Source organism: Elgaria multicarinata, chromosome 1, assembly GCF_023053635.1.
Source record: "Elgaria multicarinata webbii isolate HBS135686 ecotype San Diego chromosome 1, rElgMul1.1.pri, whole genome shotgun sequence".
NCBI classification, from domain to species: domain Eukaryota; kingdom Metazoa; phylum Chordata; class Lepidosauria; order Squamata; family Anguidae; genus Elgaria; species Elgaria multicarinata.
In genome coordinates this window covers 149,263,712-149,277,808 of record NC_086171.1, presented here as the reverse complement: position 1 = coordinate 149,277,808, position 14,097 = coordinate 149,263,712, and the positions used below count along the sequence as shown (strand labels likewise).

Sequence of the window (14,097 nt, the reverse complement as noted above, 5' to 3'; positions counted from 1 at the left end):
TCAGCTCCCATTGAAAGAAATGGAGTTACATAAAGTTACAAAAACAAAGAGGCAGCCTGATCTCATCTATCTATCCTGGCTTGTTCTGTCATGCCTAAACAGAATCCTATATCCACCAAACTATTCCACCCAACTTATCAGGCAAACTGCTCCCATCTACATATCCCACTACAAGAGATGGCCAGTTCAAGTTTGCACCAGCCTTTATTAGCAAAGCATCCAATTGAATCAAATATCCAGTAAGATCCTGGGGGAAAGTGCTAGGGGAAATTTCTTCTCATTCTAGACTCTGTTAAAGATATATAACTTCCTCCTCATATGAAAAGAGTGGCCTTAGCTAGACCTAAGGTTTATCCCGGGATTGTCCCGGGGTCATCCCTGTTCATGTAAATGACACACAGGGGATCCCAGGAGCAGGCAGGGACAACCCTGGGACAATCCCAGGATAAACTTTAGGTCTAGCTAAGGCCAGTGTCACTCCTCATATGAAAACAGTGTCAAGATTGGGCCATAATATTTTTTTTAAAAATCTATGTCGTGGAAGGGGACGTAGCAAACAACTGAAGTACCTAAGAACACAGCAAAGATTATCCAGGTTTATTCAAATGAAGAACAGCAGTTCCAAAAGACATTGTGGCAAAAGCTTTATCCACAAACACTATCTTAACTTACCATTTAGGCCTGCTTGTGGATTTTACCATTGGGGCCATTCCATCCCGATAGAGGCTTTTTGTTTTACTGAAGTTGACAATATTGAAAATAACTCTCTGAAAGACACAAGGGGGTGGAAAGAGGATTTCAGTTGTATAGTGAAATATATTTTACACAGATTTCTAAAAGTTAATTCTTTATAACTGAATGATGCCAATTTTAAAGCACATACAATAAGGCAAACCTTTTTTAAAAAAACTCCTTTAGGGCCATGCAAAGGCATCTACATTTAATATTTCCAGCATTCTCCTTGTAGTACATTTGAGTTTGCTTCTGGATGGTAGCATATACCTCTGCATATGTAGAGAAATTGAAAGACATTTCTCCTTGAGGATGTCATGACTTTGGATCACAATTATGGTTGTGCACGTGAAGCTTTGGAGCTGCCCAGTATTGGTTAGAAAATGACTTAAATACTTATTTATTTGTAACATTTATATAACACTAAAATAGATCACATATACATATTAAAATCACAACACAACATTAAAACCTAATTCCAATTATACTGAAAGCAATACAAGGAGCAGTAAGATGGAGCAGCAAATTTCAAGGGCAGTTTTCTGGCCCAGACTGCATTTGAAGGTTGTGAATTGTATTTTACTAGTTACCAATATAGTGAGGAAAGGAAACAGAAAAGAAAAGGAAATGGAAGGATAATAGGAAGATGCTATGAGCTATATTACAAAAAAGTAAAATGTTTATGATTGTTAAGCCTCTTGTGCATTCCTCACGAGAAACAATATACCAAGGAAAACTCATGGGAGCATGTCATGAGGCTACCACAAAGCCCAAACACTTGGTGGGTGGGTCCAGCCCTTGCTACCTAATGAGGCTCCACAGACTATGACAAAAACAGTGTGATATCCCGATTAAAAACAAACAAGGCCAAGCAATTACTGAATACATGGAACAGATTGAGAAGTGATTAATGGATCTGAGCAAGTAGCCATTGGGAACCCTTTTTAATTAAGAAAGTAAGCTGTTTCTCATTCTGTAACTTGTAATATATACCACTTTGCACGCTGTACTTTGTGTTAGCAGAACTTTGGCTGCAGGTCACTGAACCTGAAGCTAAAAGGTTAACGTATACCCTCAAGGTGGGAGGGGATTGCTGCAACGTTTGCTTTGTTACTTCCTGTCTCCACTCTCCTTCCTCTTACCCTTCTTCTTGCTCTTTCCCCAACTGCATGGTGTGCTGACTACAATGGTTAAACCGAACCATCCCATCGTAGGATACGAGTTATATGTTCTGAAGTAAAATTTTCTTACAAACCACCAGTGAAATGTTTCTATTGTCTGTACACGTGGCTACTCACGGGGAGCTGATTCAATCGACAACACTTTGAAGCCACTTGATCGTACTTTAGGAGTGTTGATAGGAACCTCCTTACAAGTTTAGTCAACGTACGAGGGGGGGGGGCAGGATTTCACTCCATTGGACATGTTCCCAGTGCCAATGCACACACTGACCACAACTCCCAGCATCCATACATTCAGCATTGCTGTGCAAGAGGCTGTGTTCATGTAGGGCCCCTTTGACACTAACCCTGAATATGTGGCCAGCGTGTTGTGCATCAGCAGTGGGAGAAAGCTTAGCCACTGGCCACAATCCTGCTCTCCTTTCATGTTTTCACTGACTATATGAGGAGGTTCATATGAAACGCCTTGGAGTACAGCCTCGTCAGGTGGTCAGAGGACAAGAGGGTTCAGTGGCAAGTGAAATTAGGCAGGTGGTTATGGGAAATCAGTCCCCCCCACCCTCTTGAATAGAACACCTTCCTTATGGAACTCATTGAAAGAAAATCTGTCAGGCTGGTTTGATGAAACAGGCTTTTAAAAAAAATTACACAGGCATTTGGAATGTGATCTGCATGGTTCTTTTTGCAGAATTTTATACCCTTCAATTTTAATTGTAGTTTAATAGTTCTGATTTTATTATATTTCTGTAAGCGACAATGAGACTGCATTTCTTAGTCTGATATATATATTTTAAATACGATTAATAATGAATTCTCTTCATACCCTTTGAATGATAGGGAAAACGACATCCACCATTGTACTAAACATGCTTACTCAGATGTTGCACTTTGTACAACAGGACTTCCTCCCATAGGATGGATTAGAGACTTAGAAGATTCTATGTAACCATATTTAGTGCTGCAGCCATAGCAAATCCCAAGAATTTGTTAGCAATGCATTGGGGGTGGATTTGAAGCAGGAGTGTTGTTTGACCATGTGAATCCCTTTGATGAAAATGTTGTGAGCCAAATTTAGGAAGGCTCAGCCCACCTCCACCATGCCCTCCAGGCCTCTTCTGGTTGTTTTCTCTTGCCCCAATAACAAAACAAAACTCAACTCAGGCAAGTGAGAGAGTGGTGGCAGCTTACAGAAGGCTCCAATGAAGATGAGAGGGTCCTAATAGGTAGGGTGACCATATGAAAAGCAGGACAGGGCTCCTGTATCTTTAACACTTGCATAGAAAAGGGAATTTCAGCAGGTGTCATTTGTATATATGGAGAACCTGATGAAATTCCGTCTTCATCACAACAGTTAAAGGTGCAGGAGCTATACTAGAGTGACCAGATTTAAAACAGGGCAAGGCACCTGCAGCTTTAACTGTTGTGATGAAGAGGAAATTTCACCAGGTTCCCCATATAAACAAATGACACCTGCTGAAATTCCCTTTTCTATGCAACTGTTAAAGATAAAAGAGCCCTGTCCTCCTTTTCATATGGTCACCCTACTAATAGGACACTTGTATAGCATATTTTCCTACTGAGGAATAATAGGATTTGTAGTCCAATCTATAAGCCCCATGATTCCCAGCAAAAAAAAAAAATCATGCTCCATACATCATTTGCCATCAAACAGATGGACCCCCAGGACCCTCCAGTCTTCATTGGAGTCCTCCACTAGCTGCACCCCTTTCCCACTCCCCAAAGTGAGGCAAAGGGTTTGTCTCTTGGGGAGTAGAGCTGAATTCAACAGCCAGAGCAAGGCACCTTTTGAGATATGAATGCTTGGAAAGCCTCCTTGATACTTTCTGAGCATTCATTTTTAAGGCTTGGAAAAGTGCAAATGCTTTTCAAGGCAAACACAAGGATGTCCACTCATCTCTAGTGTTTTCTTTTTAAAGTACCAGGTTCCTGCTTAGCAATAATTGCAGTTTTAAAACATATTTATAAAGAAACCCTCGAGTGAAAATAAAGCCTACATTTGCAGAGTGATGCAAATGTCCCTGGACAATAGGGCATTTCAAAAGAAAAAGAATTCATTATGACTGCAAAACATGCATGATAAGTAAATAAAGTCCTCATCTTTCTCATCGACACAACACCTTTATTGCTTTACTACTTGCTGATGTGGAATCAAAATCAAGCAACAGTAGCTCTGTTCAGACTTGCATAAGCACAGAGGCTGAATGCATGCAGAGGAGAGTGGGATCATGCAAAGTCTCCCTGTGCCCAACCTCTACACATTCAGCTGAAGGTCCTATACACAACTACATGTTCAGGCCTTCAGTGAACATGTAGTGGTTGGGTACAGGGTTAGAAAGTGTGACTGGGTTTCCCCCCACATTCAGCCAATACACTTTTGGAGGTTTGACCAGAGCTACTGCCTCTCACCACACAGAATCCACCACACACAATCCAGAATGTTTCGGGAAATGTTTTGTTTTACACTCTGTTTATGCTCAGAAGCTAGGTTAAATCTTCATTTCTGCATGGAGTTTGATTAAGTGACATAGCCTCAACCAGAGCACAGATATCTATTGAGATAATGGGGCAACATGAAAATTACTCTCATAGAAAGTTAGTAATTTGTTGCTCTCAAGGTGTCTGAAATTTCCCTTACCCTTTTTGTTTGCAGCCCGGAATTTCCCTTTATCTGCACAGCCTGTTCTACCACTGTCTTGTCCAAAGTCATCCTTGGCTGGCCCAAGCATTTTCCTATGCTGACCAATTGCACCACAAGATCTGAGAGAATTTCATACAGTATTGCAGAGGTTGCTGGGAAGATCATCTCAGATGTTATAATGCTTAATTGGCACCCCTAAAAACGTAGCTTCCCTAGGTGATCACTTGCCCAGGACTGAGGGTAGCTCTGAGGGAATTCCAACACTTTGAGGTTGAAGTCTAACACTCTTAATTTAAGTCATTTTTGGGGTGCAGTGCTATGCATCTTGAGACAGGAAAAAAGTCCTACAACTCCCTGCATGCCACAGCCAGTATGACTAGCTGGAGCATGTGCGGAGTTGTAGAGCTTTTTTCTGTCTAAACAAGCATGGGATTATGCCTTTAGTGAATATGTCTAAAATTTGATTCACAGGTGCTCTGAATACTTGTGCTATACTTCCAATGTCTTGAGAAAAGTCATATATTTAATCTTATATCCTATTTTGAGTCTTCAATGGAGAGTTCCTGAGCTTATGTAGTCAAAACAACAGCAACCAAGCACAAGAGGGAGACTTCAGCAGACCTGGGCAGAGCCTGAGCTTTGCAGAAGTACAAAAACACTTTTTCATCACCAGAGCCATATATGTACTAATTTAATTACTCACTGACTTATTTTATTTTTCTTCTTTCTAATTTGCTACACTCAAGCTGATTTTCTAATGTGTAGGATGTCCATGTCATACAATTGTGACACACTTCTGCTATTTACATTCCCCAAAATAGCAACATGGTAGTCGGGGATATTTATATTCAATAGTAAAAGAGAGCTAATTCCAAATTGTGTAGTAGGGAGCATTTGGGACAATGGCAAGGGAAGTGTGGAGACAGGCTGTTCGCAGTTTCCTTTGGCTTATATTTGTAAAAGCACATTAAGTTGCAGCAAATTGCTTAGTTAATCCTGATCTTTTCAGTGAGCAAGCGAAACAAACAGGATCTCCACACCAGCCCCTTTCTTCTATGGGGCCTTAGCTAGCCCTAAGGTTTATCCCGGGATCATCCTGGGGTCGTCCCTGCCTGCTCCCAGGATATCCTGTCTGTCATTTACATGAACAGGGATGATCTCAGGATAAACCTTAGGTCTAGCTAAGGCATGGGTGCAATTATGCTGAGTCTGGAATGAGGGACGTGGCTAATTCTGCTAAGCCTAGGGTGACTAGTAAAAGGCAGCTGGCAAAGACTGAGAGCTCCATCACACATAATTTCCCACCCTGCTTTCCCTCTACTTTTTTTTTACCTCCAATACATAAGCACGTCAAGTTTACGGTTACTTTCACCTGGATACACTGCTCTTTCAATTGTGCTCCTCTACTCCACCCCGCCCATTCTTTCTCCCTCCAGTTCATTGGTTGCTCCTTCCCCCTGTCAGCTGAGTACCAGACCGCCTTTCTGCCCGTCAAAAATGGAATGACCCTTTAGTCTGGCTTTTGGAGGGCATCGAAGGAATACAATCCTGTCTCTGCAGAGATTTGGGCATTGTACAATTTTAAAAAATGTTTTCGAGCCTGGGATACAAGGTTTGGGTTTTCTATTGAGGCTTGAGCTGGCTGCTCGGAGATATCGCTTTTCCCTGCCAGGACCTGATGCAATCCACTCAAGCCAACAGCAAGTCTCCCATCACAGCACACATACCCAACAAAGGAAAACGTGAGTGCAGCACTACGTGCGGGCTTAAGGGAGCATTCAACGCACTTAGGGAAATAGTCCAGACTTTAGGTGTTCTAGGAAAAGATGGGAAAGACTGGGGAAGAAGCGGAGTGTCAGCAAGACAGACATGGCGTCATGTGAGTACCATGCTGCAAATCTGCACACCAGGCATGGTGAGAATGCACTAAATCACTGTTGTAATGGAGAGAATCATCCCAATCCAGTGTCTCCTCACCCCACCCCGCTACTAATAAGTTGGGTAAATGAAACCAGCTAGGTAAAGCAGTGCATTGATCTATATTTTTAAATAGTACTATACAGGTAATTTCCATCGCTTGGTCTCACAGTACAGTAAGCAAGGAGCTGAGGTCTTTTCAAACACTATGCCATCTGAAACCTTTCCACAGCAGTGATTAACTTCATCAAACTATGCTTCTGGATTAATGGAGCATAGAAACCCGAGGCATTAAAATATGAAACCATGGAATATTCTCATTGGAAGTTAAAATCTGCTTTGTAGCCTACCCAGTGAAGTGTGTAAAAATGTAATAACTTGGGTATACACCTTAACCACAAATATATGCAGCTTGCTCACTAAAGTATACAAACACTTCTTGAAGTGAAATAGTGTAATAAAATTTTGTGATACACGGAGCAAACATTTGCTGAACAAGTAAAATAGGTAGTGGTGTGTGGTGTTTTTCTTGTTACTGTGATTTTGACACTGCTACTGGCTCCTTTATTTCATTATAGGTTTATATTTTGCTTTATTGCGTAATAATTGAGGACGTTCTATGATTAAGAAGTATGTTATCCATTTGTTGTTTATTTCAATAGTACTTGCATTATTTTACATTGGAAACTTATAGTGAATTTTACAAAGGCAGCATGATATTAACTAATTCTGTATCTATTTCATTATAACAAAACATTCCTCAAATTTGTTAACTCCCCCTTGAAAGTTCTTACCCTAACTTCCAAGATAAACATCCTCAGCACTCTTCATCTAGAGGGAAACTATCTTCATGACATACTTCAGGGATAAGGAATCTGTGGCCCTCCAGATGTTGGATGAAACTCCCGTCAGCCTTAGACAACATAGCCAATGGTGAGGGAGGGCCACACGTTCCCCATTCCTGACATAGCTCCATCAGTGCAGGGTTGAGAACAAAGCTATTATAGATTAATTTTGTAGAAATGCTTTCTCTCCTTGGGTACCATAACCTTCCCCCTTTCCAGGTCTCTCCTCTCTAATCTAGGCATTGACCATTACCCACCCACTATTCCAATTTATCTAGGACAGTTTTCAAAGTCCTCCAATAGTCTCCATTGTAAAGAAACAGGTATGTGTCCTTGATTTTGTGTCTATTTTATTGTTGAGTTGTTCTACACATGCCTGTAAGATCTTTAGCCATACAAAGCTTTTGGACATAGCCATCACAATGAGTGTTGCTTATAAATCTGTCTAATGTTGACATATTTCATATTACAGTGATGCCCTGAATTATATAACAACATATTTTCAGCAAGAAAACCAAAGCAAGTGCCATGAAATGTATTTGTTTAAATGCCAATATTGATATCCACCCCCTTCTAAATGGAAATTAGATATTGGCTCTCTGTACTTCTATTTCCAAGTTCACTGAGATTGGGAAAGACAGAGAAAAGAAGGAGGTGATGGACAAAGTATGAGACAGAGGCTTAGGGCCTTGCTAGATGAGGCCTTAGCGCACTGTGAGGCCCGGTTTCCCTGCTGTGTGTCCAGATGACACACAGGGGAATCCGGGGTCAGGCCGCGCTGAAGCCTCCCCTAACGCGCCATAAGCGAAGTTGCTTATGGCGCGCCTTTTCCGCAGCCCCGGCCTCAGGCCGGGGCTGCGGAACGTCTAGCAGGGTCCGTGGCTTTTTGCGGCTACTCGCTTATTCGCGAGTAGCCAGGAAAAGCCATGGACTGGGCACAGCGCTCATACGAGCGCTGTGCCCATCAGGCGGGAGGATCCCGGGGGGGGAGAGGGGGGCAGGGAGAAGGCCGGACCCACCAGGAGAGAGGGGGGAGAAAGCCGGGCACGGCATCGGGGATGGCAAAAGGGGTGGGGGAAAAGCTGGGCACGGCATCAGGGATGGCAAGAGGGGTGGGGAGAAGCTCGGGGATGGCAAGAGGGGGAGAAAGCTGGGCACGGCATCGGGGATGGCAAGAGGGGTGGGGGAAAAGCTGGGCACGGCATCAGGGATGGCAAGAGGGGTGGGGAGAAGCTCGGGGATGGCAAGGGGGGGGAGAAGCTCGGGGACGGGATTGGGGGGAAGACGGGAAGAGGGGGGAGGATGAGCAAGCAGGCAGGGGGGAATCAGGGGCAAGGAGAGCGGGGGTGGTGGTTTATTTTTGTAAAAAAAAACCTTACCTTGTCTGGAGTCTTCGGGCCGCACGTGGCCCCTTTAACAGTAAAAAAAAATGGCTGACGCTGCAGGGCTTCCGTAGTCCCTGCGCGTCGTGTGTGTAGGAGGCAGGGCGGCGCACGCTAAAGTTAGCGCGCCGTTGCCCCGCCTCCCTGCCGGCTTATCCGGCATCGTCTAGCAAGGCCCTCAGTTTCAGTTACTTTTTGATAAGAATTCACCAAAATTTCTTCATATTCAGGACAGAAATAACTTCAGATTTTTAAAAATGGAAAGAGCAAAAAAGTGAAAGCAACAGACTTGTCCAACCAGGGCTTTGAGTATTTAGGCCTTACAAGCTTGGGCTTGAATCCTTGTGCATTCAGCCATGTTTGTAGTGTTGGAGTAGGGTTGCTACCTTCTTTTTTCCTGACAGTCTCCTCATCTTTAACAGCTAAAGACAGGTAGGTACAACATAGTCTTTTCTATGCTGGGAATAGCTTTACCTGTTGAACTTGGCTGGTGCACATGGGCGAGAATGTCGTTTCAGATAATCTTTGATAACATTTTTTTTACCAATATTCACAAATTTATTAATATTTTGGACAGAAAGAACTTGAGATTTAAAAATATTCAAACGTGGAAGAAAGCAAAACTGACACTTCTGTCTATCCCGACAGAGGGTGTGATTTGCTGGAAAGAAAAAGTAGTCAGAACTTCTGCAACAGGTGCAGGTCTGGGGGGAAAGAGGGCAGGAGGACACCCCTTCTGGAATTTGAGTCAGGTTTTGATATAGCAATTTAACTTCTTCCTATTTCTGCAAACTGATTATCAAGGGAAGCTATGTTGTCCTTTAATTCCTTCTGCTTTTAATTTCACTGGCTGTGACACATCTTTATCTGTAGTGGTTGCAAACATTTTTAAAGGAGCTATTTAGGTAACTAGACTATTATCCTCAGACACTGAGAAGGGAGAATACTAAACAGAGTCCCAGTGTATGGTCTGAAGGCACATGAGGCAGCCACCTTGCTGAAGCTAAGCAGATCTGGGTCTGGTCAATGCTTGTAGGGGAGGCCACCTGGGAACCACATGTAGCCATCTTGAGTTCCATGATGAAAGACAGATGAGATATAAATGCAATAAAGAAATAAACATGATTATTCCATTGGTTTTCATGGGACTTATTTCTAAGCAATTATACTTAGGAATGAGCTTGTTTCCAGGTCACGTGGCTCACTCTTGGATTTGGGGCTTTCAGATGGAAACAGGAGGGGAAAGTGGGGTTTGGGCCAAAGAACTGCTTAGTTCAATTCACCTCTTACTTCCTCAATGTACTGGTAGCCAGTCAAGGGTAAAAGAAAGAGAACAAAATATAGCTGCCTACTTCTAGTAGGCAACTATACTCTTTCTTAGTTGCAACTGGACTTCTTTCCCCTTTCTTTTTCTCTTGTTTCTTACTGACATTATAATGTCATGGATTTTTTTAACATTCAAGTGTTTTTCTTGTTCTTAAAGATGTAACACATCTCTGAATTTTATTAGTAACGTTGCACATCTTTTCCTTTCATTGGATCACAATTTGTATTTATAATACTATGTCATTTGTTAATCACAAAGGATCTTCTTCCTGTCCTGAAGAACTTATGTAGCTCAGAAGTACCTTTGGTGGTGAACTTACAAAGGTCCACCCAATGATATACAATGCATTTGACAATCTTCATAGTGGTTTTTGCCTTGTTTCCAACAGTAGCCTGCAAGGCTGAAATCTGATCTATAATAGAAAATGATCTGGAATATGGTCTGTAGTCCTACACAGGTTATGGGCCACTCATGACCTAACTTAACCCTATAGTCCTCTTTATCTCATCAAATTCTATATCAAAGTGATTAATGAATGTAATTTACTGTCCCTTCTAAATGCTTTGTATTATCCAGCATTGTCTGCTAGAACATACCCAACAACACTGTTCCTGTGGTGCTTGGTTCCGGTTGCCTTGTTTGTCCCTGACCTTGGACTGCTCTCTGGACTACGCTCTTGCCTCTGCCATGCCTTGACTATTTGGACCTTGGACTGTGCCCTGGACTGCGCCCTTGCTTCTAGCCCTGTCTGGACCCAGGTTTGACCTTACCCTTGAAACTTTGATCGGCCCTGGACTCGCTACTACCATGGGCCCTGTTGGATTCTGGTCTCCGCCACTGGGTTGCCTACAGAACCTTGCCTCTGCCTATTGCTCCCACCACGTTGTGGTTATACCAGTAAACTGCTCTATTCTAACAGCTTGTGTGTGTGTTTGTCTTTGTACACTTTTGCTCTCCCGGGTCCTGGCACTCAGTCTGTGCTCCCAGCTGCCCATGTCCCGGATTATTACAATATGTAAGATCTGAACAGTTTCATAATCCAGCTGCTGCTTGCAAAGTTCTTATTTCAGGTCTCAGAGAGACAGAAAGAAGGAGAATATATCACACACAAAAAGTTGACTTCCTGCTACCGGTTGTATGATCGCCTCCACATAATTATCCTTTTCTTAGCTACATGTCTTTGGAAGTTTTCAAAGAACATAATGATGATCACGCATGCACACACACACTATCAATTGATCCTGAGCAAGAGCTATCTTGGATTTTATCTGAATACAGCATCTAAGCAAACAAGCATATGGCTGAATAGGCTTGCTTAAGTTGGCTGTAACAATTACCACAATCAACAGCACCTCTCAGGGGTATTTTGCAGTATCAAAACCAGTCTGGCAGTGGGCCAGGTGTGCTTAGTTTCTATACATATCTGCATATTTGAAAAGTGAAACACAAATATACCTATTTGTACTTGATTTCAAGATGAAATGGAGCTGCAGGTGCATACTAACCCCAATTGGGATAAGTCAGCAGGCTGTGTTTGCTCTTCAATTAATTCTGGGCAACTTTATATCACTGTTTCTTTCCCCACAACACCAGTTCTTTGCTGTCAATGATGCTTAAAGAGAATGTCTAAGTGGGATGAGCTACAGCCAGACATCTTGTGCAAAAAAGAGAGAGCTAGAGAAGAGCAACGGTTCATACTTTGCAAGGTGATTGAGCACTTCAAACTTTCCAAAAAGAAGTTACTCAAAATGGCCGGATATACTATGTGTGTCTAGTTTGCAGATGTTTTGACATAGTATGAACATGGAAAATATGAAGCTTCAATCAGTGTCTGCTCTACTGGCTGTGCTCTTACATTCTTACATAACTGATGTTGTGATTTTGACACAAGCATTGGAGAAAAGTTTCAGCTCAGTGGTAGAGCACAAGCTTTATATGCAGAAGTTCCTGGGTTTGATCCTTGGCACTTCCAAGTAGGGCTGGAGAAAAAAAACCCTGAATGATATCCAATGGTAGTCCTATGTAAACTGCATCCATTCACTTGGGTCAACCCTTTGTAGGAGTACCACTGGATACTACCACCTGTCTGAAGCCCTGGAGAGGTGCTGCCAGTGAATGTAGAGTAGTGGTCTGAATGAATAGGAGGCTTGTGTGAATATTTATCAAGGGAAGATAATATTCTTTATATAATACAGACTCCCCCAACTTGGCATCCTCAGTGGGATGAGAATTCTGGTCCAGCACATCTGGACAGCACCTGATTGGGGAAGACTGATATAATACATTTGGAGTGTTTGAAGTATCATATAGCATAAGAACAGCACAAACCAATACCTTCTGTTGCCACTGATGACTGTGCAAATAAATCACACTCCTGTACAAACCTTCCATCAAAAACTTCTAAAGGTCATGTCTTGTATTGCAGTTTCCAATTTAACAGTATCAACAGTTTTAAATATTCAATTGATTTTTATTTTCCCTTCATGGAACACAAGACTGTTTTTGAGTTTAAATATGTATGGCATTTAGCCTTCCCCTACCAGTTAACAAATATTTAAAACCTGTCTAGTGCCAGGGCAAGAAAATGCATTCTCGCTTTTGAAGGGAACTGTACAGAGACTTAGTTCATTTGATAATCAAGAGCACCTGTGCCTTGTTATACATAAGTTGTCAAAATAGCGCATACCTACAGAACTAATTTAAAATGCCAATGAACAGTATGGATTACAGATTTGCACACATTTTTTTTAAAAAAAATCCTGTGCTTCCTATTCAAGGCAGCATTAATACTCTAAGGCAGTAGTCCTATACCCTAGAAGAAACCCATTGCACTCAATGGCACTTACTTCTGAGTAGGAATAAGATTGAACTATCAGAGGAGCAATAAAAATTCAAGTAATAGAGATAACACAACAAATACGATGGAGAAGAATGACTGTAATTAGCCCATTACATTATAACTTATGGAACATAAATACTGCCCAAATCTACTATTGTTCCTTTTAGAAATTCATATTCAGATGGTTATCTTCTCTGCGTTCTTATGTATATATTTTTGACAATTCATAGTGGAAGTAATTATGTTCTGGCGCTAATTGCAAAATACATGGTATAAAAGGTCATGGTCAAAAGTTAAACGGGGGGGGGGGGGAAACAATGACATTTAATTCCCTAAAATATATTCTGTACCTTTGCAATAGCCTTTTTGACTTGGCATTTTAAAGTATACTCATGCATTAAGCTTCTCTATTTCCACGTAATTAGAGAAGCTATCCATGTTTAGGCATCCATGTTCTTTTCAATCAATATTACGGCTGCAGGTGGGTGGTAACAGCTGGCTGCTTTAGAACTTTACTTGCAAAATCTGCTGATATCTTATATCCTCAAGAGGAAGCAGCTGCGACTGATTCAAGTTTTCATTCTTAATGGTAAATATTATTATGCAGTGAGAAGCAACACTATGAAGCTTAATAAGAAATCGCCACTAATTCAAGAATGTTAATGCTGCCTCTGAAATTGTATGCTGGGTAGGGTCCTATAATTAATTATCGACAAGACAGAACTTCTGTTGCATTAACTATTGTATAGAAGAGAAAGTTTCATCAAGGTCATTTCCCTCTATCATAATACTGTTTGATTAGATAAGCACTTGATGCCATTCTCCTGCCTTCACAACAATTACTACAGCTATAGAACTTTGTCTGATACTGACTAATGTGCTCCTAATATTTCATGACAACTTTGCTGCAAAATAGAGGTCACACCATTATATGCCGGTGTATAGAGGTATCACAAAGGAGCCCAGAGTAAAGGTTTTCATGAAAAAAGGGGTTTCGCAATGCATAACGTTTGGACTTACCATGTTACAGCTACTGAATCTACACTTGTGGATCAAAAATCCACTATCTGTAAAAATTCTGCTGCAAGCTAGAGTTGTTTATTATGACAATTTAATGTAATAAAAATTGTGCAGTACTTTGCATTCTACATAAATGTTATCTTGTTATCATGATTAACTGTTGATGGGGGTGGGGTGGGGTGGGAGCCAATTCCA

General features: G+C 41.6%; 1 protein-coding gene across 1 annotated transcript in view; it reads right to left on the bottom strand.

Moving 5' to 3' along the window:
- AGBL4 (AGBL carboxypeptidase 4) overlaps positions 1-14,097 on the bottom strand; it is a 957,560-nt gene that overhangs the window by 762,689 nt on the left and 180,774 nt on the right. The window contains exon 4 of the mRNA XM_063136171.1: positions 673-767. Coding sequence (XP_062992241.1) covers positions 673-767 — 95 coding nt within the window. The remainder of the gene's footprint in view (positions 1-672; positions 768-14,097) is intronic.